Source organism: Arctopsyche grandis, chromosome 4 (genome assembly GCF_051622035.1).
Source record: "Arctopsyche grandis isolate Sample6627 chromosome 4, ASM5162203v2, whole genome shotgun sequence".
NCBI lineage: Eukaryota > Metazoa > Arthropoda > Insecta > Trichoptera > Hydropsychidae > Arctopsyche > Arctopsyche grandis.
The window spans coordinates 323,415-351,140 of NC_135358.1; the positions used below are offsets into that span (position 1 = coordinate 323,415).

The 27,726-nt window shown below is 33.6% G+C and overlaps 4 protein-coding genes across 4 annotated transcripts; 2 read left to right on the top strand and 2 right to left on the bottom strand.

Annotated features, from left to right (window-relative positions):
* The first annotated feature begins 1,432 nt into the window (after positions 1 to 1,432).
* LOC143911298 (DNA polymerase epsilon subunit 3-like) lies at positions 1,433 to 1,896 on the top strand. Its single transcript, XM_077430139.1, has one exon. The coding sequence runs from the start codon at positions 1,433 to 1,435 to the stop codon at positions 1,808 to 1,810; it is 378 nt and encodes a 125-aa protein (XP_077286265.1). The 3' UTR covers positions 1,811 to 1,896.
* Positions 1,799 to 11,954, bottom strand: LOC143911297 (saccharopine dehydrogenase-like oxidoreductase). The gene is made up of 7 exons (XM_077430138.1): positions 11,777 to 11,954; positions 3,687 to 3,890; positions 3,423 to 3,610; positions 3,025 to 3,350; positions 2,542 to 2,938; positions 2,368 to 2,462; positions 1,799 to 2,260 (listed from the first exon to the last, which is right to left on the bottom strand). Exons 2-7 carry the CDS (start codon positions 3,856 to 3,858, stop codon positions 2,167 to 2,169), a joined length of 1,272 nt encoding a protein of 423 aa, XP_077286264.1. The 5' UTR covers positions 3,859 to 3,890; positions 11,777 to 11,954; the 3' UTR covers positions 1,799 to 2,166.
* Positions 11,955 to 16,070: 4,116 nt separating this feature from the next.
* alpha-PheRS (phenylalanine--tRNA ligase alpha subunit) lies at positions 16,071 to 19,057 on the top strand. The gene is made up of 7 exons (XM_077430140.1): positions 16,071 to 16,401; positions 16,487 to 16,770; positions 16,875 to 17,232; positions 17,308 to 17,585; positions 17,668 to 17,808; positions 17,884 to 18,091; positions 18,196 to 19,057. Exons 2-7 carry the CDS (start codon positions 16,489 to 16,491, stop codon positions 18,417 to 18,419), a joined length of 1,491 nt encoding a protein of 496 aa, XP_077286266.1. The 5' UTR covers positions 16,071 to 16,401; positions 16,487 to 16,488; the 3' UTR covers positions 18,420 to 19,057.
* Positions 19,058 to 19,106: 49 nt separating this feature from the next.
* On the bottom strand, positions 19,107 to 22,128 carry LOC143911300 (uncharacterized). The gene has a single exon (XM_077430141.1). It carries the CDS (start codon positions 21,078 to 21,080, stop codon positions 19,107 to 19,109), a length of 1,974 nt encoding a protein of 657 aa, XP_077286267.1. The 5' UTR covers positions 21,081 to 22,128.
* Positions 22,129 to 27,726: the final 5,598 nt, after the last annotated feature.

The window sequence follows — 27,726 nt, forward strand, 5'->3', positions numbered from 1 at the left end:
ACCAATTTTTTATTTTTTATTTGACACTTCGGCAAAATTTGAAAAATATCCAATGGAAGCTGTCCAAGATAAGTGGATGATAAAGAATGTTTATTTTATATTTTAATTTAAAGCTTAGTGAGTGTTAAAAAAAAAATCTTTGATTATATTTATATTTTATTTTATTTATTTTATTTTAAAAAAATCAATACCACAGAGACTTGACAGGTTGCCCCAAAGCGTCAATGTGATTATAATACAAATAATAAAAATCATAAAAATTATAAAAAAAAACATCATAAAAAATAATAAAAATCATAAATAAAAAAAACATCATAAAAAAATAATAAAAATCAAGTAAAAAATATGTACACAAAATAAAAACAAAGAAATAAGATTGAAAAATTTATATCGTGCTATTTAGGATGTGTTCCACCAACTCAACATAACTGGCATCGAATATGTCCAAGTAATGTGCTAGTAAGTTAAGGAGTCGAACAGCTCTCGAGAGGGGGGAGTTCATGAGCACGTTTGATTTAGCCCTAATTGGCAAAAATATATCATGTTTTCTTAAAACTCTATGATTTTCCGGGGCCCAGAATTTTAGTTTCTCCAGGATAGCGGGATTGTGAATCTCTCCTCTAAGTAATTTTACGAAATGTTTCCCAAGAAATAAATCTCTTCTCTTTGCCAGGGAGTTGAAACCCAAAGATCCCAAGACAAAGGCACTAGGGAACAGATATGGATAAAATCCAAATGTCTTCAGATATAAAAATCTAAGGAATTTCCTTTGGACTCGTTCCAACATTAGAGAGTAACGAAGTTGATAGGGAGACCATATAATGGAGCCAAACTCGAGCACACTGCGAACTAATGTACAATATAAGAGACGAATTGCAGTGAGCCCTAGTTCGGACGAATTACGGATTACGAATCCAAGGATTTTTGTTGCCCTATCACAGATATTCTCAGATATGTAGGTATGGACATGGTGTTAGGTGTTAGGCCTAGTGTGTGTGTGCGTGTGTGATTGTTCGATCGAATAATTCCGCGCGCGAGTTTGACAGATGCTGTACGACTGTTCATTTACAAAAACCTGCCAATATTTACGCACGTTTCGGTAACCATTTTATATACGCATTCATTTCGTTTTTTTTTTCTTCTTTCTTCGATTTACACATGTTAAACAATAAAATATCTTTTACTGTACTGTGATAGGGAATTTGGAAAATATGTTTTTATGTATTATATTTCGTCGTTTTGATAAATCTTTCATTAAACGTTTAAAATATGTATTTAAAAGTGAAATGTAAGTTTCAGATTATGCTTTAAAATTAAAATATTTGAGTTTCAATCAACGTCTACTTACCGTTGCGACCTATCTGTATGTCAATTTAAATTCTACTAAATTGTTTTGAATTTTGAAAATTATATTTTACAGGAGAGAATTGAAATGGCGGAGAAATTAGAAGATTTGAATTTGCCTTTAACCGTAGTGTCTAGAATAATCAAAGACGCTTTGCCGGCTGGTGTTTCAGTGACCAAAGAAGCCAGAATAGGGTTGGCAAAGGTGGCATCAGTTTTCGTATTATATGTGACTTCTGCATCGACGAACGTGGCCAAGAAAGCGGGCAGACGTACTCTCGTCGGCCAGGACGTGTTGGACGCCATGGAGGACATAGAATTCGAAAAGTTTGTGGAACATTTGAGGGATTGCTTAGAAACTTACAAAGTGTCGGTGAAACATAAAAAAGACCAAGTAGCTGCCAAAAAAAAAGATGACGACAATCAAACAGAATCTCTCACAGAGTCATTAGACATGGACGAATGATTGTTTTAAATTTATAAGGTTACTATTATACATATATAATAAGCTATTGTATTTTTGTGGTATCAATAAATAATTCCATTATAATTAACAGTTTGGTTTAATTGAAAAAAATACATACATACATACATATAATTAATTTGGATATGCATATTTGTTATTTTAATCCTAAAATCTATAATTATAATATACTCGCAATATAAATATATGTGTAGATATATTAGTTTGGTTTATTACATATTTTAAAATTAGTACATAAAGGATAGAGTTTTTGGTTTTCATTGGTACATACATATGTAAATAATAAGTAAATTTTTGCGAAAGGCACAAATGTATCATCAAAACAAAATGATCATAGTTTAATCAACAACTTCAAATGTTAAATTATTTTTATTCAGATTTTCAATCAGAGTTGTCTTGGCGAAGGCGGCTCCCGGTGCTATAACTCCACCCCTGAAAATATTAAATGTATTTCACTAAATTCTGTATCATCACCATACATATAAGTGTATGTATAGAAAATATTTAATCAGAATTGAAATATGTAAGTATGCACATACTTTCCAGGCATTTTGTCAGCTTCTTTCAAAATTGTAATTCCAGAATAAATTAGAGCCGTCACTGTAGCTCCATAACCAGGATTGGTACCAGAAACCTATAAAAATTAAATTTCCAATTATTCAAGTAAATGCTACAAAATACATATTAGATTTGAATGAAATGGAATAACATACTCTAACTTTCAATGATTTCGTGGTTGGTTTTCCATTGACATCGACTTCTTTTTCATCCCATCCCCGTCCATAAAGTAACATAGTGAACTTTGTATTGTTCATGAGCTCTTCAGCGGGACCTTCGTGCGAAATAAAACCGAAAGAGAACAATCTTGGATACTTCAGCAATAGTTTTCTGCCAAATTTGAATTGAGCCATCACTCCAATAATAGCAAACACGAACAAAACCATCAACAGGCTGAACAGTGATGGAAAAGCAACGTAAGCAGACATTTGAGCGGGGCGTTTTTCTTCAGTTTCGTGCAAATATCTCTGAGATCGATAAACAACAGAACGATCAGACCCCGGGAAAGGCAAACACCATTTGTTTACGATGTTGCTTTTATGTATAATACTCCTACAAATTTTAATACAAAATACAATTAATGTACATATGTATTATAGATAACACATACACTGTACTTTATTACTCGGATTTAGTACCTGGCTTTTAATTTTGGAAGCATTTGTGGTAATTTTTGCGGATATAATTGTTTACGTAACGGTCCCAATTCCTTCTGTTCAGCTATGCCATAAACCAAAGATTCCCATGTGCCGTAATGAATAGAAGCATCTCCAAATTTATAGTATTTAGGATCAACGGAATTCTCTAAATAGGTTTCAGCAGAATTCAACTGTCCATTAAACTTCTGTTGCAAGAATATGACTCCCAAATCTGCAGGTATACTGTCAAATCCGCAAGCGCTGATGATATATACGCCGGCTTTTTCGGCGGCTTCGTTATAGTGCAATTGCATTTTTTCCATATACTATTAATTAAAAAACGTTTACATTAATTGGAACAAATTAATGGTCCATTCTGACAATATTTCTAAACTTACGGCTGGTTCTCCGCTGACATCAACATGATTGGTATGAGTATCGATACAAGCTTTTACTAAAGCCTCGCCATAAAAACGATATGGGCCGCAACAGTTGACGACCACGGTTGCTTGTTTTGTCATTTCTTTAAGAGAGTCTGCATCACTTATGTCGGCGATTAAAATTTTTATTTTTGTAAGGTCGTCGCCTAAAACGATGCAATTGATAAAATTCTGTATACGTTAACATATGTATATAATTGTGTAGTTTGTATGTTTACATACCAGTTTTATCCTGTAGGTCTTTGATGACTTTTTCCAATTTCGATTGAGAGCGTCCAGCGATAGCCCAAGTTAATGTCTTGTCGTTCTTCGCTAATCTGTGTATTTCCTCCACGGCGTGCTTTCCTGTGAAGCCACTTGCACCGAATATAACAATCCCAAATCGTTCTGCCATTTTTGACGATAATTATTTCGCAACGGTTTCAACTGCAATCAAATTAAATTTTGCCCAAATGTATCTCATTATTGATATGATATGAATCTCAGCATTATACAAATACAAGAATGGACATTGAGTGGCTTTCGTTGCGCTAAAAGAATTAAAAGCAACTCTAATAAGTACTTATAATAATAATAAACTCTAAGTACGCAATGAAACTTATCAATACAAATATACTAATAAGTATTCCATTTGCAGTCGTGGTTTCCAATATTCTACAGTGAAATAAGAATGTTTTTCGTTATGAATGCTTTTAAAAAATGATCGGTGAGACTGAAAAAGATCAGATATGCTCAATCTATGAAGGCGGGAACCTGATCTAAAAGAATATCATTAAGATGTCTAGTGTCAGGCCCAATTTTGGTCAAGGGGATTGTAGAAGATTAACAAACATTGTCAAAAATAAGGATTGTAATTCCCACGTTTGTACATTCAGGGAAAGATATAAGGATTTTTTTTAATCAACAATCCCTATCTTTTACGATTAGCACAAAACCAACATCCTTTATGGTTGGCAAATAATTAGTATCATTTGTGGTCGGGGACAGAATGGTAAACAGGTTTCTGCAATTTTTTTCTGGGATAATTTTATTTTTACCATGCAAATGAAAAATTTAAAAGATTCTTGATTCTGTAGACATGGTAACTATATTTTACCACTACTATTTTGGTTAATTTTAACCAGCGAAAGGTAGAATAAATTCTGAACTAAATGAAACGCTACAATAATACTTACTCTCAGACCCTGCTGTAACTACGAACCTATTTATGTACTCCGACAATTTTAATTTTTGTTTTCAATTAGTGCAAGTTATTTTTTTTTAATCAGTTTTTGACATAAAAATTACCTGTAATTTACATAAATACATATACTAAAATATGACCCGGGCACACCCCTCTCGTCAGGCCTGCCTACTCTTATATTGCTATCAATTATAATGTAGTAGCGACCACAAGGGCAGAAAAGCTTCTCAATAATAACATGTGGCTTTTTATTTTAAAATCCGTATATTGGTGAAAAACTCAGCTCTGGTCAACTTTCTATTAATTGGAGTTGAAAAACGTTAGAAACGAAAAATAGAAATTCTGTTTTTTGAAAATGAATTTATTAGCAATAAAAATGAATATGAAAATATGTACATATAAACTTTCATTAGTTCGACCGATTCGCGTTTGACTGAAACTCGAAATTTCGAAACTTCTCGTCTACTTGGTATTAAGAACATACAACATATGTATGTATAAACAAAAAAATGTTTAGCACAGTGAAATACTTATTTCAAAGGGAAAACATTAACTATTGGAAATTGGTTTTCAAATTATGTTAGGGTGAGTTACTAGCCTAAAAATCTATTAATAATCAGATTATTTAAAGATATTTCTTATGTATGTACATACATGTATACAAAAAAAGAAACATTTTTTAATGTATGTATATGTCACAGTTGAAGATTATCTCCCAGTAAGTTGTAATATATTCCATCTAACCTGGTACCGACTAGCATTGTAGTTCCGTCTAACTCACATGAGTTGATTGTGTATTTACGCTTGTAGAATTAGAAATATAATTTACTAATTGAATTGTATTCAAATATGAATGACCTAAAACGTCAGTTGGAGTATATTACAAGTGAAAATTAGAAACTCCGTTTCGGTCAGACGAATCCTGGCATCCTGGCCCTGCTTCATGTTTCATTAGCCAATATTTTATTTTATTTTATTTTATTTTATTTATTTGGAAAATTTACAGTTTACAGTTTATTAGATTGATAGTAAAAAAAATATAATTATGTTAAGTAAACCATTAATAATTTTCACATATAGGTAAAAAAAGAAAAGCTCAAACATTTAAAATAAGAAACAAAAATGATAATAGAGTAAGATAGTTAAAGAAAACAAAAAAAGAAAAAAAATAGAAATAACAGTATAATAAAAATATCAGAATAATAAGAATAATAATATGATAAAAATTATGAAATAATATAAAAAATATAATATATAACAAAAAACAAAAAGACAAAATAAATACATCAAAATAAAAATTCATAATCATAATCATAAACTTTCATTAAAATTAATCATCGAAAAACAAATTTGCAATAATTACTCTAGCTTGTATAGCATTAATATTAAATAAGTCAAACATAGAAATTGTTAAGATTAGTGTGTTGACGGTGGAGCTTGCACGCCAGATGAATGAGCTTCTTCCATAATTAGAAAAAGTATTAGGTATGTAAAGGAGCTCATTACATCTAGTCATTCTATTTGGTACACGCAATGATAGTCTGCTCAATAATTGAGGACAGTCAATCGAGCCGTTAAGGATGTTCAAAATTGTTGAGATGTCAGCTATCTCCCTTCTTTTGACAAGAGGAAGTAGATGCTGACACCTACAAGCATCTTCATAGGAAGTATAGGTTAATCCAAAACGGCTACTGACGTACCTCAGGAATCTCTTCTGAATGCGCTCCAATCTGTCTCTTGCACCAGAGTAATCTGGGTTCCAAACTTGGGATGCAAACTCAACAATACTTCTTACGTATGCACAATATAGTATTTTGTATGATTTTATAGAAGTAAAGCATTTGGAGGACCGGATGACGAACCCGAGGGCCTTCGACGCTCGAGCTACAACATTGTCAATATGTTTACTAAAGGATAGATCAGAGTTTAAAAAGACTCCCAAATCCCTAATTTCCGATACCCTTGTGAGTCTATGTCCGTTAATTGAATGAGGAAAGTCAACTGGACATAGTTTTCTGGTGAAGGTTATGCAGGAGCATTTTGCTACATTAATTTCCAACTTATTTATGCTGCAATAAGCCTCTAGTCTGAACAAATCATCTTGTAGGGCCAAAGCATCATTTCGGTTGTCTATTCTCTTGAAAATCTTCATATCATCAGCAAATAATAGTACATTTGAATTCTGAAAACATTTTTCAATATCGAAGATGAAAATATTGAATAATAGAGGTCCCAAGAGGGAGCCTTGTGGAACACCAGAAGGAATATTCATCCATTTCGATATAAATCCATTTAATGAGACAGCCTGTGATCGACGCGTAATGTATGAGGTGAACCATCTATAGAGATCACCATGAATACCGATCTGTAAGAGTTTTTCAAGGAGAATATCGTGATCAATCTTGTCAAATGCCTTACTATAATCTGTATATATAGTATCAACCTGAGACCGATCGTTCATGGCATTAGTAACGAAATCATTAAATAGTAGTAAATTTGTTGTAACTGAGCGTCCTTTCTGAAAACCATGTTGTTGCATACTAAGAGATTGCGAGATAGCTGGAAAAAGTTGGTCGTACACTAATTTTTCTAATATCTTAGCAAATATACATAGCTTTGATATAGGCCTGTAATTGGAAATTTCGTTTTTTTTTCCTTTCTTATGTACAGGAGATATGAATGCTGATTTCCAGATACAAGGTACAAGGCCCTCACTAATAGATCTTTTATAGATAATGGTTAGTGGTAAAGTTAGGCTTTCAGCACATTTTGAGATAAAAATTGGAGAAATTAAATCTGGGCCTGCTGTTTTATGAATATCAGTTGATTTCAAAATATTTAATACTTTTTCACTTCGAATTTCAATTGATCCAATTTCAGAGGAAGATGTGACAGAACAGACGTTGGTTGGTAAGGGATAAGAGGAAGTCGATTGATTAGAGACCGGTTTAAGGAACGTCGAGTAAAAGAAGGAAGAAAACAAATTACAAATGTCCACCCCCGTATCAGCAGTAATGTCACCATGATACAGAATATGAGGTAGGACGTTGTTTTTGTTCCTTGATTTAATGTAGGACCAGAATGCTTTGGGATTCAAGGAAATGTCGTTTTCTACTAAAGTCATATAATTTTTGAAACATTCTTTCTCTAAAGTTTTTGCCCGATTGCGTAATAGTACAAAGGTATGATGGTCAGCCAGGTTGTTATAATTTTTGAATTTCTTAAAAAATTTGTACTTTTCCTTCAGGACTTTTTTTAGGGGTGCAGTATACCAAGCGGGAAATTTTCTACTTTGAACATGTTTCTGTGGGATATATTTATCCCTTAAATTATATATAAGATTATAAAATGAATTTACAGCATCATCAAGAGAAACAGTATGTAAATAAGACCAAGAAACAGAGTTTAATTCATTTTGAATCTCGTTATAGTTACCAAGATCAAAAAGGAATCTAGTATAAGGTTTAGATTTAAGTGATCGATAAAAAGTTAGATCAGCAGTAATTAACAGAGATTTATGATAAGGATCCTCAGGAACGAGAGGATCTAAACAGGCATCTACTACCAAATGTTCATTTGATAAAACTAGATCAAGAATACGGCCGAATAAGTTAAGTACTCCATTATATTGTTTAAAATTACAAAAATGTAATGCATCAATAAGAGTCATTTCGGTGCTTCTTAACGAATTGATAGGTATAAGTCCTCCTCTGGAGATATCCTGGGACCATTGGATGTTACTTAGATTGAAATCTCCAACAATTAAAAATCTATCATCCGGGTAGTTAGTTGAAATAGTAGACATGTTTTCAAGAAAATTAGTAAGTTGAGTATTAAAAGAATTACCTATGTTCTCAGAACATAAATACAATACACATATATGAAATTTGAGAAGGTTGCGATGATTAGTGGTGCTGCGTAAAGTGAGAGATATCCAGATATCCTCCGCAGAAGAGTGCCACTCTGGACGTGAAACAACTCCAAGTTCACGCTTAGTTGCCACAAGGCAACCACCACCACGTATTTGGTTTAAGCTAACATAATTACGATCTCTTCGCCACACTATATATCTTTCATCAAAGAGTTCCTGATCACTTATAGTGTCCATCAACCAAGTTTCAGTAAGCAAAATAATATCATAATTGGACATGTTTATATTTCGTAAAAAAATATCAGTTTTTGTACGGAGACCACGTACATTTTGATAATATAAATTAATAGAATCCATTAAGCGGTCTCAGAAAAATAATAAAAAGGTACTCACACACATATATATATGTGCATATACAAATGCATATAAACACATACACACATATGTACATACAATTATACACGAAAATACACATGTCAATATGTATGCAAACATAAAAATGAAACGTATTAATAGAGTAGGAAAATAAAGCACATGGAAATAAGGAACATGGAAAGTACACAGAATAAAATATAGCAATGTAATAATAATAAGATAAATTGTAAAACGTAAATAGAATTGGCAATTGATGAGTACGTAGTGATAGACGTGTAGATATCTAGAAGCATAAATATCAGCAGTTATGTGTATATGAATATAAATATACACATACATACTTGCATCCATAGAAGCGATACGGAATTACCGAGCAAACCATCACTCGTGATACCAATTGAGTTAAAATAAAATTAATAAAGCGAATTATATAGTTTTTTGGCAAGTATTTGTTCATAATATAATAATAAACAATGATTTAGATGACAATTGATGATAGAATTGAAAATAAAGTGCGTTCAGAAATATAAGAAAGAACCAATAATTAATAAAGAAAACAAAAACCATAATATATGGGTAGAATTGATAGAGTGCATAAAGATAGACGTATAAGCCTACATGCGTAGGTAAGCATAGACATATGTATACAAATGAGCATGCATCAATAATTATAAACAAAGATATAGAACTATTGTTCAAATAATAATCATTGATGGTAGTAAATGAATCTGAACATATATTAACAAAGTGAAAAATGGAATTAACCAGTTTATATTCTTTAACAATAATATTAATATTAAGACAATAATCAATAATAGAAGTGAAACTATAGTTATAAATAGAGCAAAAAGTATGGAAGAAATTACAGTAAAAAATGTAATTGCATGTACAAGTATATGTAATTATAAATGAAGATATAGAATCAATTATCAAACAACAATTATTGATGATAGCAATTGAATTGAAATAAGTATAAGCAAAATAAAATATGGAATTAGTTAGTGTATATTCTTTGATAATAATATTTATATTCAAATAATTATTATTAATAAAAGTGAAAATATAGTAAAAAATATGGTGGAAAATACAGTAAAAAATAAAGTAAGAAATGTAGATATAAAATATAGAGAAGAGAATAACAGGATCGGTAAATATAATTGTCACATAAAAGAGAAGGTAAGAAAAATATAAATAAAAAATTAGAATTGATTGCTTATTCATTGAAAAAATATTTATATAATCTTTTTTAGGTCGTCCAAAGTCTTTATGTGTAGAATCTTTGAAGTGGAGTTTTTTCTTAAAAGTATGTTTGAATTTCTTACCCAGACGTATTGAAACCCCTTATCTTTAGCATAGGATTTTGTTTTGGTCAAAAGTTGCTTATTGGCAATGGTTAATTGATCATTTATGTAGATTTTGGTATTATCAACACCAACACCTATATCATTAACTGTGAGATTCTTGTGTTTACGGGTAGTCGCAACAAAGTCTTCTTTAATATATCTATTGATGAAGCTCACTACAAGTAGTTTATCCGAAGTGCGGGTGGGAACTCTAGTGATATAATTAATTTCTGATTTTGGAATATTGCAATTTACAGTTTTGGAGATCGAGTCAAAAATATTAAAGACGTTTTCATTATTTTTACAAGGGATTCCTTTTATTTCAACATTGTTGAGCCTTAATCTCTGTTCATTGCTTGCGATTTTATTTTGTAATACATCAACAATATTCTTAAGTGACTCGATGTCTTTAACTTTATCCTCTACTGCACTTATCCTATTTTCGGCCTCAATAATCTTTGAACTGTTAAATTCACAAGTAGCTTTGAGGTCGCTAATATCAGTTTTTATCGTTTTTATGTCCTCTGCAAGCGACGGCAGGCATGATATGTTACGTTTGATATCCAGGATCTCCGTAAGTAGTGTACCCAATGACGGCGAAGGTGACTCGGTCAAAGACTGAGGACTTTGTGGATTACGGCATCGTGGACACTTCCATGTAGCCCTTTTAGTAGCTCCCAATTTATTGTAGCCGCCTTCAGTAATTTTGGCACAATTAAAATCGTAATGCCTCTTACAATTAGCACATTGAACTCCATTAGAAAATTGCGTTTCACAAGATGCACAACACTGCATGATTGCCAAATTGAATTGAACTAAAGGTTGACAATCTATGAAATTCACTCTGCGAACGAGAATGTATGGACTACCCACTTGAAACTTGAATTTATATTTTTTGAAATTATTATGAATATATTTTATAAGTACGAATTAAAAATAGCACAACAGGAACAAACTTTGATTGACAGATCTTTTTATTTTTTTTATTTTTTTGTGTTTTTTAGACCGTTTAGGTACTTTAATTAAATATTATTTATGGAAGAGCTAGTAACGGTGCGAATGCGTCATCGATCGACAACGAACGACGGCGAACTGTATACATAAATATACATACATATCTGTGTTTAACTGGTGTTTATAAAATTCCCTTCAGTAAATAACGACTCACAAGCACACATACAAGAGAAAATTAACAGACTTAATTTACTGATGAATTAATAAAATTATAAATCGTTCGCACGCCGGAAAAATGTTTGTACGTGCCACCTTTGATACGTATGCCCTAGGTTCGCCATCCCTGTAATATATATATATATATATATATATATATTTTACAATAATAATTTACCGCAATTGAATAATATACGTACATGTGTATGTGAATGTACGTACATGTGTACATTACGTGTATGAATATGATGTAAATGAATCGATTGTCATAAATTTCGATGAGGAATGGGATCGTGGATCAACACGATTATGCGTATTATCGTATTGTATACGTGTGTAATATAATAAAATACATGAATGTATTATTTACAGGAAGAAGGTTGAAGTAGAGAGGTTGACGTTGAAGAGAGTACGACTGCAGTATCGCTATAGTCGAGTAGCACTAGGCGCTAGATGAAGGCGAAGGCGAAGGCGAAGGCGAACTATGAACACGTACAATGTATCATACACATGTACATCTTTACGGCAATCTTACAAATAGGGTTGTCAAACATGGACGTAAATTATGAAAATAAAAAATCGACATTTCTCTGGCTTATAAGTTATAGTTATTGTTACAGATAACTTATAACCGAACGAATGGTTATAACTTATTTATAAGTTATAACCATTCGTTCGATCGGTTGTCCGCGTGTGATCCCCCACCCCACCTTATAATTTTATAATATTGTAACGTATACTAAACAGAGCCGCCGAGTAATTGCGATCGGATTAGACCGGGTAGCGTCCTGAGAGACCGTGTGACCGGGATAAGTGGTTTTAAGGATTAGCGACAAGCTAAGTGCATGAAACAATGATTGCACTTCTCATACCGTGGGAATACATATCCGAATACGTGACTATACAGTAGGTAAACAGATTAGACGTCCTGAGAGATCTACCCCTTATAAGGCGGTACGTAGGCGATATCATGTCATTCTGGACTGAGCACTGGCAATACGTGTATCTCCATAATCATCAATAAATGCTGTGATACGACTGTTGGCCTTTTACTTGGATCCTCCACCCACCCCTACGCAACAATATTTAGTTTCGGGGGAAATTTTTATTTATTTTCTTGACTGCACAAGACTGATTAAAATTATACTTAGCGATTAGCACATATTTTAAATTTCTATATTCAATTGCGTCAAAAGTTATTCGGTACGTGCATTTGTTCGTTGTAAGCAGAGAAAATGTTCGATCAATTTGCCAGTATTTTCGTAGGAAATATTATTTCCGCTGAATATTTGTAATTAAATTTAACTAAATACTTATATTTAAATAATTCTAGTTGTGAAAAAAAGTGTACAGAGTGCTTCAATATAATGACTTACCAGGACAGATGCCCAAAAAACCAGTACTTTACTGGCAAAGCCACCTTAAACATATTATATGTAAGTATCTGTGGCGGCTCGCTTATAAGACATGGTCGAGTTTGGTTGCCTTCCTGCGAGTGGGGACCAACTCGGCTGGGTTCGGAGAGCCGCTACTCACTCTGCCTTCAGCTGTCATAAATAAAACACGTGCATCAACATGCCAGTCGTCTCATTCGTTCATCCTCCATATATCTTACGTTTTTACTGCAATATTTTACAGACTATTCGATTGATTCGTCATGTTCGATTGAAGTCAGTTGCACTGCAGTTGAAAATGTATCTATTTTTAAATAAATTCATACATACATGTTTTTGATGGTGACAACACGACAACTCGTTCACAGATTTTCCGTAAACCGATGATGCACTCCAGGCATTTCGTATACGGCCATCTCTTTTTCGCCCCGTCTGTTCACTATGATCTCGTTTACTCTGCCATTACGTATGCAGCCATCTCTTTCACAGACCGTCTGTTATCAGTAAACAGACGGTCTGTGAGAGAGATGGCTGCAGACGTAATGGCAGAGTAAACGAGATCATGGTGAACAGACGGGGTGAGAAAGAAATAGCGGTATACGAAATGCCTGGAGCGCATCATCGGTTTACGGAACATCTGTGAACGAGTTGTCAGGTAACCGTTTTTGATAGCCCTGTTTGATGATGCATTGAAACCAGCGGAACGAAAGTCAAGGTCGCATTATATTCGGATTTTTTATAGACAATTTTATGTTCATATTATTATTTAGATTATTATATGTATAATAATATTCACGACGAAATGTTTGCGACAAACCGTTCAAAGACGTAACGTTTATAAATAGTTTGCTAAAATATTGAAATATGTATTTAATGGTGAGAGTAAAGAAACTGAAATGGCAATGGGTGGGCCACGTAGCTAGAAGAATGGACAAATAGATGGAGTGCTCGAATGCTACCCGAGATAATGTAAATGGGGTGCAAGGGAGGCCACAGGGGAGATGGGTGGATGAAATTAGAAAAATGTGTGGAATGAGATAGATTGCTCAAAAACGAGGTGAATTATTATATAAGTATTCCTCAAACACATATGTACATATGTAAATAAAGTTATTGGTTAATCACATGCGAATAAATAAAAAAAATCATCAATATTTGATATAAGTTGCCAAGCGATTTGATTATCTAATCCGATATTATATAAATAATAAGTAAATGTAATACAAACATCGATTATATTAGTATCAATCGATGAGTCTTATCATTTTACCAATTAAACTAATGTTATCAATGATATTACATATATTAATACAGATGTACATACATATATAGTTTACATGCTTTTATTTTATAAATTTTTAGTTGGTAAAAAACAGTTAAATAGTTTATGTGTGCAATTAAGAATAAATTCTGATTTATAAGAATGGTGATATGGTTCAGTATCCACGTCAATTATTAATTCATCACTGATTTTTTTCATTACTGATGAAAGAATTGTATATACATATGTACATATGTATATATCAAATTTTCACAAAATTACAGTTAAAATTTTTTCAGTGTTTTTGGTTTCTTTCTTTTTCTAAAAGTAATCAATATTATACGACGAAACGATAAATACAGTACTAGGTTTTTTTGGCCAGTATTTAATATAGCCCAGTAATGTCCAACTATCGGCCCGCGAGAATTTTTTAGCTTGCGAACAAAATCACTTTTTTGCATAAAACAGACCACGTCCGATTTGATCCGATCTATTTACATAAGACTTTAGATCTTAGATATATCAGTGTGGGAGATGATTCCCATAAACTATCAATGAATATAAATTGTCTATCAATAATAAAATTATAAATTGATATATCTATGTGTCAGGGGGGGGGGGGGGCTATTGGCAGTGGTGTCACCTTAATGGTTTTCATGGGTTTCCGGAAACCCGTTCGCGAATACGGAATATTTGGCACTCAAGTTCTCGTTAGTATTATGGAGGATGAACGAATGAGACGACTGGCATGTTAATGCACGTGTTTATTATATGACAGCTAAAGGCAGAGTGAGTAGTGGCTCTCCGAACCCAGCCGAGTTGGTTCCCACTCGCAGGAAGGCAACCTAACTCGACCATGTCGTATAAGCGAGCCGCCACAGTATGATAGTTATCGTTAGTATGATGTATGTTCCGTTATAGAGATTTTAGTGATTTTTGGGTGAGCGCTTTGTGACCAATAATCATAAAACCAATATATTATAGACACATATGTAAACGTGACCTTGTGTTTGATAATTCGTAATATGATTCATATACTTTTATATAAAGCTGTATTAAAGCGCCACAGAAGTAAGTTTTTCTTCGAAAAAAAATTCCCAATTGAAGATTTTCTCAATTTGATAAACTTGGCGTTTTATAAATTAACTCAGCGATCCATTTAATATTAACACTAGCTTCGAATATTCTAAATATCTAATGAAATTGTGAAATCTTCACGCTGACCCAATTTTGCCTCTAATAAAACATTTGGAATAGATATTTCGTGATTGAGATTTTAGTGATTTGCGCGCTATCGCTTTTTGCGGAATAATCCAAAATGATACATGACCATAGTAAGGAAATTGTTATCCAATTTAATATTCAATATGATATTTTACATCATTCCAAATTAGTTATTAGTTAGTGTAACGAACGGTTTTACGCGCGTTTAGACTGATCTCGCGGTGGGAGATCCAGAGGGCGGATACGTCGTCGCTCTTCAAGGGTCGTGTTATAGGGAACCGTGAACTAACCTTGGGATACAGTTTAAATAGTCGGGGAGGTTCCTGACTACAAATCGTCTCGTTGATAACAGCTTCCTCGTGGTCGGGACAGCTGGTCCACTCACGTCTGACGTTTCTCTGGAAACGGCGTGAGCAATACGAGGACGTTGGCTGGAACTCTTGGGAGGGAGTGATGCTGCACTCGACCTCACAGCGGTTCTTCAGCAAGATGGCGGATCTCTGGGCCCCGTCTCCCCGGGAGACGTGCACAGGAGAGATCCTTCCTCGGCGGTGGTTGGCGGGAGAGAGACTCGCTCTCGATGCGCACGCGCATATATCGCGCGCTTTTCTGTGTTGCCATTCGAAATAAAAGGGCGAGTGCTGCCCTATGGGACTATGGGGAGAACGTCACGTTACATCATGTATTATTTTTTTATTTAATTTCATTTGTATATAAATAAAATAATCTTTCATGTGACATAAATTGTTTTATCTTACCTTTTTGGCAACAGGGCTGATATATGTAGACGGTCAGTATTTGTAACGTGTTGTCAATATATGTAAATAACATTTTCATTGAATAGTTAGTATTTTATGTAAAATGGTCACAATGGTACTAAGATTGAAATGCATCAGCTGTTTTTAGGATTACGCAGATGTTACTGAAATCGAAACGATTGTATTTGAAGTAAATTCACATAAATTAAAATGTAGAATAGTAGATTTGTATGTTATTTGCGAGGCTTGGACCAAAATGAGCGAGTGTCAGTATGTCAGTGTGGGGTGTGCGGACGGCCGGTCGAGTGACGTTTGTCGAATTAGGTTAGGTTCGGTTAGGTTGGGCCTAATATTGCAGGTTAGCGATTGATTATTTAATATCCTCATCGTTTGTATACTAACAGATACATACAATTTAATTGCGTTTACATTGACGTATTCAGCGATGGCGTCCGAATTAGCCGAAAGAATCTTGTCGTATCTGGATCAAAATGGACACGTCGACACGTTCGACCTGGCGTCCGTATTCAACGAAGACCATCAGAAAGTAGTCGGCGCTGTCAAAAGCATCGAGGCCTTGGGCGAGTTGATCTCTTCGGAGACGGTTACCAGGAAGAAGTGGACGCTCACCGATGAGGGAAAAGCTGTCGCTTCCGGCGGGAGTCACGAAGCTCTGGTTTATAATTTTATTCCGACTGAAGGAATTGCGCAAACTGTTATCATGAAGGTACATTTATATTTACATACATATGAGTCTACATGATTTCATACTACATATGCATGATGCAACAGTTCCTTAACTCACATGTGCATTCATTTTGATTTCAATAGGAAGTTCCAAATGCGAAAGTGGGATTCAGCAAAGCCATGTCTGCTGGTTGGATTATGGTTGACAAAAGCGCTGGGAGTCCATTGGTAAAAAGAAAAGTTGAAACTATCACCGATACAGTTCAAGAGCACTTGAAAGCAGTGGAAAAGGAATTAGATGAAGCCATCTCTGACAGCATAAAAAATGATTACAAAAAGAGAAAATTGCTTCAAGAGATCATAATCAAAAGTTTCGTTTTAAGGAAAGGACCAGAGTTCACTACGACTGTCACTAAATTAGAAACCGATCTAACAACGGAAATGCTAGCAAGTGGTTCCTGGAAAGATTTAAAATTCAAAGCGTATAATTTTGACGCTTTGGGTACGTACTTTTATTTCCAATACACGTTACGAAATGTTGTCACGAAAGAGGTTGTATAGCGTTCGTTTGTTATAGGTGCCACTCCGGAGCCAGGCTATCTCCATCCGCTTCTTAATGTTCGAACTGAATTTAGGCAAATTTTCCTGGAAATGGGTTTCTCCGAGATGCCCACTAACAATTACATTGAAAACTCCTTCTGGAATTTCGACGCTTTGTTCCAACCCCAACAGCATCCCGCCAGAGACGCGCATGATACGTTCTTCATGTCCGACCCCGCCACCTCCTCAAAGTTTCCCATGGAGTATTTAGAGAAAGTGAAAAAAGTGCATTCCCAAGGTGGATACGGGTCCCAGGTATGGTGTTCGATCATATAATTTGTATTTAGCAGGCTGCCGATTTACATTTTAATTATGTTTTTAATAATTTCGTGTATAGGGCTATGGATACAACTGGAAAATTGAAGAAGCACAAAAGAATATTTTACGTACTCATACAACAGCCGTTAGCGCAAGAATGTTATACGCTTTGGCGCAGCAAAAAGAGTTCCAACCTCAGAAATACTTTAGCATTGATAAGGTTCTTAATTCAAGAGTGGTTAATTCATGAAAGTACAAGTTCAATCGTATTCATATTATATTTATAATTTTGTAGGTATTCCGGAATGAAACGCTAGATGCCACTCATTTGGCAGAGTTTCATCAAGTGGAGGGTGTCATCGCCGACTACAATTTAAGTTTAGCAGACTTGATACAAGTCTTACATGACTTCTTCAGTCATTTAGGTTTTAAAAAAATGCAATTCAAACCAGCATACAATCCATACACAGAGCCAAGTATGGAAATATTTTGCTTCCACGAAGGTACCACGAAATACCTTCCATATGTACATTCATATACATATATATATATAATTGTCTATTCGATCAGCATTACTCATTAATTATTCATTCATTATATTTCGCAGGCCTGGACAAGTGGATTGAGGTTGGAAATTCTGGAGTATTCCGCCCAGAAATGCTACTTCCTATGGGCTTACCTGAAGACGTTAATGTAATTGCTTGGGGTCTTTCGTTAGAGAGACCCACTATGATCAAATATGGCTATAACAATATAAGAGATCTTGTTGGTCCCAAAGTTGATCTTAAAATGGTCATGGAAAGTCCTTTGTGTAGGTTAGATAGAAATTAAAAGTCTCATTTTTCTCATTTATTTATATGTATGTATGTATAATGGTTCGTGAATTTATTATTACTAAAAGAAATATTTTTAATCAAATGTTATTTGACTTAAAAAGTCATTGTAAGTAAAATTAAGCTTATGTAAATGACATAATATGTACATATGTAGTTTAGGACGAGTGACAGTAATTCGAACAATAAAAATCATTTTTATCTACTTGTAGAATATCAGTTCATCTCCCATATAAGGTCTGCTTTTAGTTGAAAACAAATGTATCTTATATTTGTACTCTAACCTCCGATATTAACAAATCCGCGCAGTGAAATCTGAATTTATTTTCAAGCCGAGTTCATAATGTTTCCCTTAAAATATCAGTAAGAATCTCAAAGTCCAAAGTTTCGCATGAATACAAAACTTCATCTAGTGTTTCTACATATGTATGCATGTATACATATATTTACTATGTATGTACATACGTAGATTTAAATTAATAAATTTGAAAGAACACAAAATAAAATACACAGAATATGTTTAGTAATAAAACCTTTTTTATTTTTTCTCAACCGTTAACTTTAGGCACAGATACATACATGTATGCTTTAGCCATTTGATGTTATGGCATTGGTTATATATATATATTTTTTATCAAATGGAATTGTTATTTTAACGTGTATTCAATTTAGATTGCGTGAGCCTTTAAAAGTGTTGTAAAACACTTTGTTTTATATGAAATAATAGTGTTTTCATCCTGCGAGTGTTTCTAGTTAACATCTCTACTAGAAACGATAGTAATGCGACGCTCCATCCAATGACCAGCAGTATGAAAATTCCGTAGAGATGGCCCAACGATAGTGGTTCAGGTTGTTTGTCATCTTCAGGCATAAGGTTATCCATTAATTTCTGCTTTAAATACACAACTTGCAACCAGTGCTTCACCAATCCCGCTTCCGTAGTGCGTGCAATCAAGTCGTTGATGCGCTCCTTCAACGGGTATCCTTTGGTCATGTACATGACCGTTATGTAATTCATGAGAGTGTTGTCGAACACGTACATTTCAGAGTTTCCGTGCTTGTCCTTAAACCTCCACGATTCGTACTTGTAATAACTGTGCGGAAGGAGAGTCGAATAATTGACATGTCGAGATACCGTCAGCAAGCAGTCCAACGTTGGTGTACATTTTGTGTGGTGCTGCTGCATGGGTCCAAAGTTTTTACCGTCCCAAGTCTCCAGCAGTCCGAGTGTGGGCATGTTGAATATGAAATTGAATCTGTTCTCGATCAACTCGTCGAGAGTCGACACTTGGTGTTCAAAACTAGGCGTAGCCAGTACGCTCGTCAAGGACGTTTGATACGAAGCGTTCAGGAAGAAGTTGGAAAACACCCAAAGTATGAAAAATAACCTTAAATTGAATCTTTCCAGCACAAAGTTCACAGGCGTCATAAATATGGGTCCGAATAGGTTCATAGCCGTTATAGAAAGTTCTTTATTAGTCATGGAGATTCTTCTCGTATGTATTATTAGGAATTGCATCAACAGCGTTATGATAATGTATGAGGCGAGTAACAGAATCCACGTGTCCATTCCGAATATAGTCGTCAGACTCTTCCAGCGCTGTGCTGACTTTGCTGTGTGTATTATAAATTTGATTTCGTCGTAAAAATACTGAGTGGACATATCGAACATCGACAGTCTAGATCTGGATGGCCAGTATCCACCGATTGCTATATCGGCTCGTCCGTGCCCTAACACTCCCATCATGCCTGTACACGTTCTGTTGGGATAGACGACACCCCATGCTTCGCCTTCTCCGAACAGTTTATACTCTATTTTCATTCTAGCTTGATGGGCTATCGCGTTTATCAAAGCTATCTCGACCCCATCGGTGAACTGTGAATTTTTGGAAAGAGGCAGGACATGAACGGGCCATATGTGAGCTACCACTCTTACCAGACAGTTGTTCAGATCGTTTGGGACACGGTTCTCGAAAGTGTTGGTGCTGTTTATTATTTTGTTGTCGTTGCAAAACCCGAGTAGGCTGATTTCATTTTGATCATGTCCACAGCGTCCGTTTTCGTATGGCAACCAAGTGAATATTTTATATGAATTCTTCATAGCATCGTCTGTTATTATTAAAACTGTTTTTATAACGTTATATTTCCACAAGTATAGCATAAAGCTTAAAATGGTTTCATTAAACTTGATTTGTCTTATTGGGTTCATTATCATTATAATATAATTGCCGTCTGGCTGCCAGAAAGATGCTCGCGCAAGATATTTGAACGTATTCTTAGCAATTTCTAAATTTTTAGCAAATATTACAAAATTATTACGAGGCAACTGCATTTTGTCTAAGAATTCTCCGTATACTGGTAATGGGATGTATTTCATCGACCATAAGTTTCTAACGTGAAAGGCTTGCACCAAAAATTTATCAAAGTATGCCGATTCATAGTCTTCTTCATAATTTGAATTCAATGCTATGTAATGCATGGGATTCTTAAAGATATTTTGGGCAATGTCGGCTCCGCAATTTCCCAATAATTGAATTGAGTGTGCATTGCTTATTGTGTAACGTAATTCAACGGTAAGTGTGCACTCGGAAATCTTTATAAAATACAACAATATTATCAACGAGGGACACCAGGTGGATCCAGTTTTTGATATGAACATCGTAACTACATAAATATTGCTTCAATCTGTCTTCACTCGCTTATTAGCTTGGATACGTCTGGAAAAATTACGCAAATAAATATCACAAGATAATTGTGATGAAAGTTCATGCATACACATATGTATGTATGTAATACCTACCTCTAGACTGAATTTAATATTTATTATAATGAATTTTATCAATTCCTGGCACTGATCCGTCTTTGACAGCTTTTTTTGGAACCAGTAACAGCTATTAGGATATATGTACTGACAATTTTGATATTGCGGCTTCTTTTATATGTACATAAATATGTATGTAGGTAAGTAGAAATGATCGAATGAATTTTTTACGCTGAGATTTTGCGATAAACTTTAATGTTGTGATGATAGATATTTTAAATGTCGCACACCTACTATGGACATAAAAATATTTTAACGATACCCCATAATGATGAAACTTCTAATTTATTACCTCCCTAGTATATGTATGTATGTATGTTACATAGTAAGTGGAACAAAAAACGCGAATTTTGGATTTTCATCGATGGACCTTGTGGAAAACTTTCGTCTTATTTTATTTTATTGTTACAATCAATATACACTCGTCATTACAGATTGCTGCAATGCGACGAGTGTGCGTTTAACGGTCAGAAATACAATATACATATACAATCAGAATACATAGCATATAACAATTAATCAGAAATAATAATCATAGAGACATCTATGGATTATTTTTAGATTTTGTGTACAATTTTTATACATATAATAAATACGAAATTATAGAGATGTCTATAGAGATATTTATAGATTTCAGATTACTGTGCATAATTTTTACAAATTATACACACAGATTTTTGTGACAACAGTAAATAATCTAATACCAATTTTTCAGGAACCGTTTCAGCAATGATCAGATAAAATTGGCAAACTCTGATAGAGAAACGATCGATTTGGAGTCACAAAACCCCCAAACCCAACCAGCAGTTTGATGATGACTTGAACCTTCGGTCTCGGTGGTACTAATTATATACGCTACCATTAAGCCAAACTGCTGGCTCAAGGGAACGTTAAATAAAATAAAAAATGGATCCCCTGCGTAACATCAATTCTCGTTATATAAACTCTCCGTTTCTATGTACATATTCTTGTCTCAGTGGCTTGGTACTACGATTATCATATAATAATAATCATTCTAGAAACATTTTCAATTTAAAAGGTTTTGATTTCATTACATATGTAGGTACATGCATATGCATGTAGCTTTAATAAACATAAAATTATTAATCGCATTCAAAATGGATGACAAATTATATTAAAGTATAAATAAATATGAAGAATTGGTGAAACTGGGCCCACCGAAAAAAACAAATTGATTTTAAACAACGTCCCGTGCCTACAGCCAATCGATTTATCCCGACAAAAATTTAGATAAAGTGGGCTATCAAAGAAATAGAATAAACACTCATTGAAGTTCGACCAAATCAACATTTAACCAAAAATAAAAAGGGCGGCCAAGTGATGTACGAGAAATGTAGTAGCTTCACCGACTGCTATAAAATAGTAATTTTGAAAATATTTCATAGGAAATACCGATTCGTGATAATGCGATGCGATGCGAACGCATTCAGCAGATCTACACATTTGCATTCGGGTCATTCGCTGGGTGCGTACACCAGATGACATAATAGCAGGGGTTCCAATTTAAAAAAACGCACTCTTTTTCGCTTTCCCTGGTAAAGCGATACATTACCCTTTCTAATAACGTAAGGTTTTGTCAAAAAAATTAGCCATAATTTAAATATTCTGAAATACGAACCGGGCCCTGGTTATTAACACTTTGCGACCTGTTCACGCCTTTTGGCGTATCGAAAAAAAATCTTGAAAACTTTGCGGCCCCTAAGCTAGGTTTAATGCAAAAATGAGCGGGTCAGACACTTCAACAAAGTCACGACTAATTGACAAAAAATGTTTCTCTCATGGTGAATTGCGGGTTTTCGAGTATAATATAAGATAATACTATTATAAGATTAACTTATAAGAAACTTTTAGTAACGAATAATCAATTCATAGCATTTCATCAAATGTATTTATTCATTTAAGAATACTTGGGCAAGGCGGGATAGCCGACAGAACCAAGGGGTTTGTTAATACATAAAGTTATAATACAAAAATAAAATATCAAATAAACAAAAAAAAAACTGAAAGGAAATTTAAAGACATCAAAATCGAGAGAAAAAAAGAACTACAAAAACCCATTTATTTTAAGGAAATCATCTAGCTTATTTTTAAAAGAGTTTCAGTTACTAGAAGTTACTAATTATGTATATGGATTATAATAATTTTTTACCACTATTTGAAGGATTCTTTAATTATTTTGAAGTCCAAAATTATCATCTGTCAGATGAGTGTTATTGTTAAACGTAAGATTTATCATAGAAAAATTGTGATGGGTATTTATAATTTTTAGACTTAAAGGGGAAAGATTACCTTTTTTTTTTCAATCTCATGAAATTGAAGTTCGGAAGGCATTTTTGTAATTCTTCGTTGGACCTCTTCTAAACATACAATGTATTTTTTAAAATGAGGGCTCCAAATGGAATAAGCTAATTCTAGTTTTGGTTTAATATACATAGGTTTAAAAAATTTTGACCAAAAGCTTGTGTGGCGGCCCTACGACGTCGTCGACTTTGGGATCATCCAGTGAGTTGGAAGCTATTTTACTTTCTTCCCGCTGGTCAAATTCTCTCTCTGTGTGAGCAGGCCTTAATTAATGTCGTCAGCAAATATGGAATATACTTTAACGCAAATATGGATTTAATGACGTCGCTGGGTCCACTAGAATAAATCGGAATACAATACATTGCATTTATATTGGTTTTGTCGTTTAATTTCTTATTCATTGTATTTTTTATCACACCTTATATCTGTAACATATTTATGTATGTACATACATACATATGTATATGTATATAAACACCTCTGGTGATTAGGCGCATTTAAAAACGGAGGGCGATTTTTTTAGTATAATTACAGAACAACATTCCATACATCATGTCTAAATACCATCACGAAAACGAGAAAGTTTTTCGGGTCATCAAATTAGAATGATTGATGAATAGGCATATTTCGGTTCCAGCAGATTGTACATATACATAGTATGTATATGTATGTATTAAAAACGGACACGGAATATGTGGGTTAGAAGTATGAAAAACGGGGTTGATTTTTTTGATTTTTAAATGCTTTTTATTATTACGAAATTATGTTCACAATACATCTTATATCTATTTTAATAGCTACTGATCTACTGATCATTTTCTATTTTACAATTTAATTTAATTTGGTTAGTAATCACAGTATTATATTATTCTAATGTTAATCTAAAGCATAATAGGAAAAAGAGCTCAAAAACCTATTTACAATCCTTATAAATGTTCATAATACATCTAATACATAATATTAATTAAAGACTATGTAAAGTCGATGACCTAAAGCAGATTGTGTTTAGGTAATCTGTGTGTTATACCTGAAGGGTATAGACATTTTGTTGTAATCACCGAGACTCTTCACAAGTGTGTTAGTATGGTTATTAGTAAAGAGCGGATAGAGAGCGTGCTTTTTCCAGGAATCACGGCATTTTGGGTCTATTCACAAAGCCAGAGTGCAATAAAAAAAGGTTCGGCGAACCTTAAACAAAGGTTCATCAAAAAATGAACAATGCACAACGAACAATAAACAAAGAACGGCACGCTTCCGGTCCGACCTCTAGTTATTAGTGATTCTGTCATAGAATCTACTGGTTAGTTTGTTAGTAATGTCTGTAACAAACGGAATATTATATATGGCATGCAGTTTTTTCAGGTTAGTATATATGGGTGTATTATAAATTATTTTTAGGGATTAAAAAAAAAACGGGGTTGATGCAATGCAATGGTGAGGTTAAAGAGATTGAAATGACAATGGGCGGGTTACGTCGTAGAAATCGATGATGGGCATTTGGTTAATTAAATGAAGTTTCTGACCGTCCAAAATATTTGAGCTGATATATTTAACGAGTCCCCCCTCCTTGAGTCTGTAGATACAGTCAAACTCTTCTATTACGAGATTCAAGGACCGGTGACATTTCTTCATAATAACATAATAATGAATTATCCCACATATCTATTTAACCGTCAGCATATGTAGATCAATGTAATGTTAGCGTGTAAGATTTTCAATTGTGTGGTCACGCGTTCAACCCCTGACTGTGCTGCCGGCTAGGCCTTGGATATGTGACTCCAAGGTCGATCGTTTCCTACCAGAGTTTGCTAATTTATTCGATTTCGTTGAAATGGTTGAAAAAACAGCATTTCGAATTCGCTGATTCATAAAATACTGCAAATTTGTCTATAGATGTCTCGCAAATTCCGACTTTTTCAGCAACTCTTAATTCGACGATTTATATTAAAAAAATTGCAAATTTATCAATATAGGTCAAATTTTATACATTTATTTAACTTTATTTATTTATTTAATTCACATTTTGGACCATTGTGGCATTACAGGAAGAGCCCAATGCGCCACAATTGCCTACATAATAAAATAAAATAAGAGGGAGAAAACAAAAAATTAAAAATTAATAGAAATAAACAACCAAAAACCAAATCAAAAAATTAAGATATAAAAAATTACAAAAACAAAAAAAAAAAGAATAGTAAAATAAAACACAATCATAAAAAACTTTATAGTAATACATAATACATAATAATAATAACATAATAATACATAAATGTCCCTATAAAATTACTTCTGTTCATTGTTTATCGATGTTTGTAATTGGCCAGGAAGGCGCCTTTCTGGTATGATGTATGTAAATAAAAAGAAAATAATGTATGTAACCTTTACATTTTACATACATATACATATGTATGTATGTTTACATATATGTATGTTTACATATATGTATGTACGTACTACATACCAGTGGCGTTCCGTGGAAATATCCCTTCTTATATCGCACAGCCTTGCAGGGGGACTAGGAAACAAGGGAACTAGGCGACGTCATACTGAGTCCCCTTTTATCCTGCTCGCGCACACGTAATTAAGGCTGTGCGATAAAAGGAGAAAAAAATTCCACAACACCCACTGCTATATATGTACATACATACATATTACATATACATATGTACATTGCGGTTAATACATATGTATTTACGTTATACACACCAATATGAATTCAAAGCGCTAACATAAAGAACAAAATTGTTATTATTATTTTTTAGATTAGATGCAGAAATTACGGTGAAATTATAGAAAGTAATGAAAGGCGTCTGAGGATGGTACAAACGAAAAATAAGCCTCTAGCTATTAAACGGTATCAAAATGCCCTCATTCAAATACAAAAAAAAACATATTTCTTAAATAATTACTGTTTTGCCAAATATGACGTATTATGTACATACATATGTATTTATATGCTTATTTCAATGTACATTGATTATATAATAAATAGAAGGCATGAATTTTGAAATGGTTCTTGAGAAAATAACCCGCGTACTAAAAGTACATACATACATATATCGCAATGGGCAAACGCATATATGTACATATGTATATATCTATGTACCTATGTACATGACAAAGTGCCTAATTTTTAAACCAGTATTTCCATTATGAATTCCACATTCGCTATTCGTATGATTTTCATTAATCCCTTAAACATGTGTGCTCTTCACGAAAAAATCCAAGTATAATTCTTGTATCAATGTGATGAAAATAAAAAAAAATCACTAAATTTAATAAACCGGAAGTGGGATTTTCTCTTAGAAAAGTCAAAAATGTTGTGACCACGATTATTTCCGCACAGCTAAACGTATCAAGCTGAAAATTTATATTTGTATTCTATATGTATTAACTTAGAGCTGATAAGGTTTAGGTCAGAATCAGTGTTTTTTTTAAAATAATATTTCATTATTTTATTTTGACCTTAAATTATTTTTATTTTCTTGATATTTAATGTGTATAATAATTATAGTGATTTTAAGTAATAAAAAAAATTCGAACAAAATCCGACAACCGGAAGTAGAGCTTTTGTCTTGTGTAAGTTTCCCTACATTTGCGCTCAATTTGTATCGAAAGTGATCTCATAACCGGTATGTGTGAACGTGTATGTTTGTTTAATTTTCGAATTTTGTTTTGTGACCTTCTTATCTCAAATACTATAATAGTTAAATTATTAATACATATGTAGACAAAATAAGCTATATAGCTATTTTGTCTACATACATATGTATGTATAGTGATTCTGATTTCACGATGATCTCGAAATAAGAATTCTCAATTTAACTTCTTAAATTTCTCGAGAAATTTTGATAAATAAGAAAAATGTAGTATCGTTTATTCGACATAATTGGATTCAAGAATACAAATATATGTTTTGACATTATTGTTATGTAATTTTTGTATGTGCTATCTTAGATCAGAGCATCGTAACCTGTGCACCGCGGTAATATGTGTTCTCCGAACAGCACTTCGGCCTAAATGCGTGCGAGTGAGATCGCGTGTGAGGGAGAAAACCGATGTTAGTTAGTGTTTTGTCTCTATGCATATAAGGAATAACTAGCGACTGCTGATGAAGTATATATGTATATATGTACGTAGCTGACAAACTCTACGAGTCGTA

What these genes read in the sequence shown, in the direction of transcription:
- LOC143911298 (XM_077430139.1), top strand. Translation starts at nt 1,433, where the DNA reads ATGGCGGAGAAATTAGAAGATTTGAATTTGCCTTTAACCGTAGTGTCT.
- LOC143911297 (XM_077430138.1), bottom strand. Translation starts at nt 3,858, where the DNA reads ATGGCAGAACGATTTGGGATTGTTATATTCGGTGCAAGTGGCTTCACA. An exon ending in AGACCTACAGGATAAAACTG is followed by an intron (nt 3,611 to 3,686) that starts GTATGTAAACAT and finishes GCATCGTTTTAG; the next exon opens with GCGACGACCTTACAAAAATA. An exon ending in CTTCCAAAATTAAAAGCCAG is followed by an intron (nt 2,939 to 3,024) that starts GTACTAAATCCG and finishes TAAAATTTGTAG; the next exon opens with GAGTATTATACATAAAAGCA.
- alpha-PheRS (XM_077430140.1), top strand. Translation starts at nt 16,489, where the DNA reads ATGGCGTCCGAATTAGCCGAAAGAATCTTGTCGTATCTGGATCAAAAT. An exon ending in CGCAAACTGTTATCATGAAG is followed by an intron (nt 16,771 to 16,874) that starts GTACATTTATAT and finishes TGATTTCAATAG; the next exon opens with GAAGTTCCAAATGCGAAAGT. An exon ending in GTATAATTTTGACGCTTTGG is followed by an intron (nt 17,233 to 17,307) that starts GTACGTACTTTT and finishes CGTTTGTTATAG; the next exon opens with GTGCCACTCCGGAGCCAGGC.
- LOC143911300 (XM_077430141.1), bottom strand. Translation starts at nt 21,080, where the DNA reads ATGTTCATATCAAAAACTGGATCCACCTGGTGTCCCTCGTTGATAATA.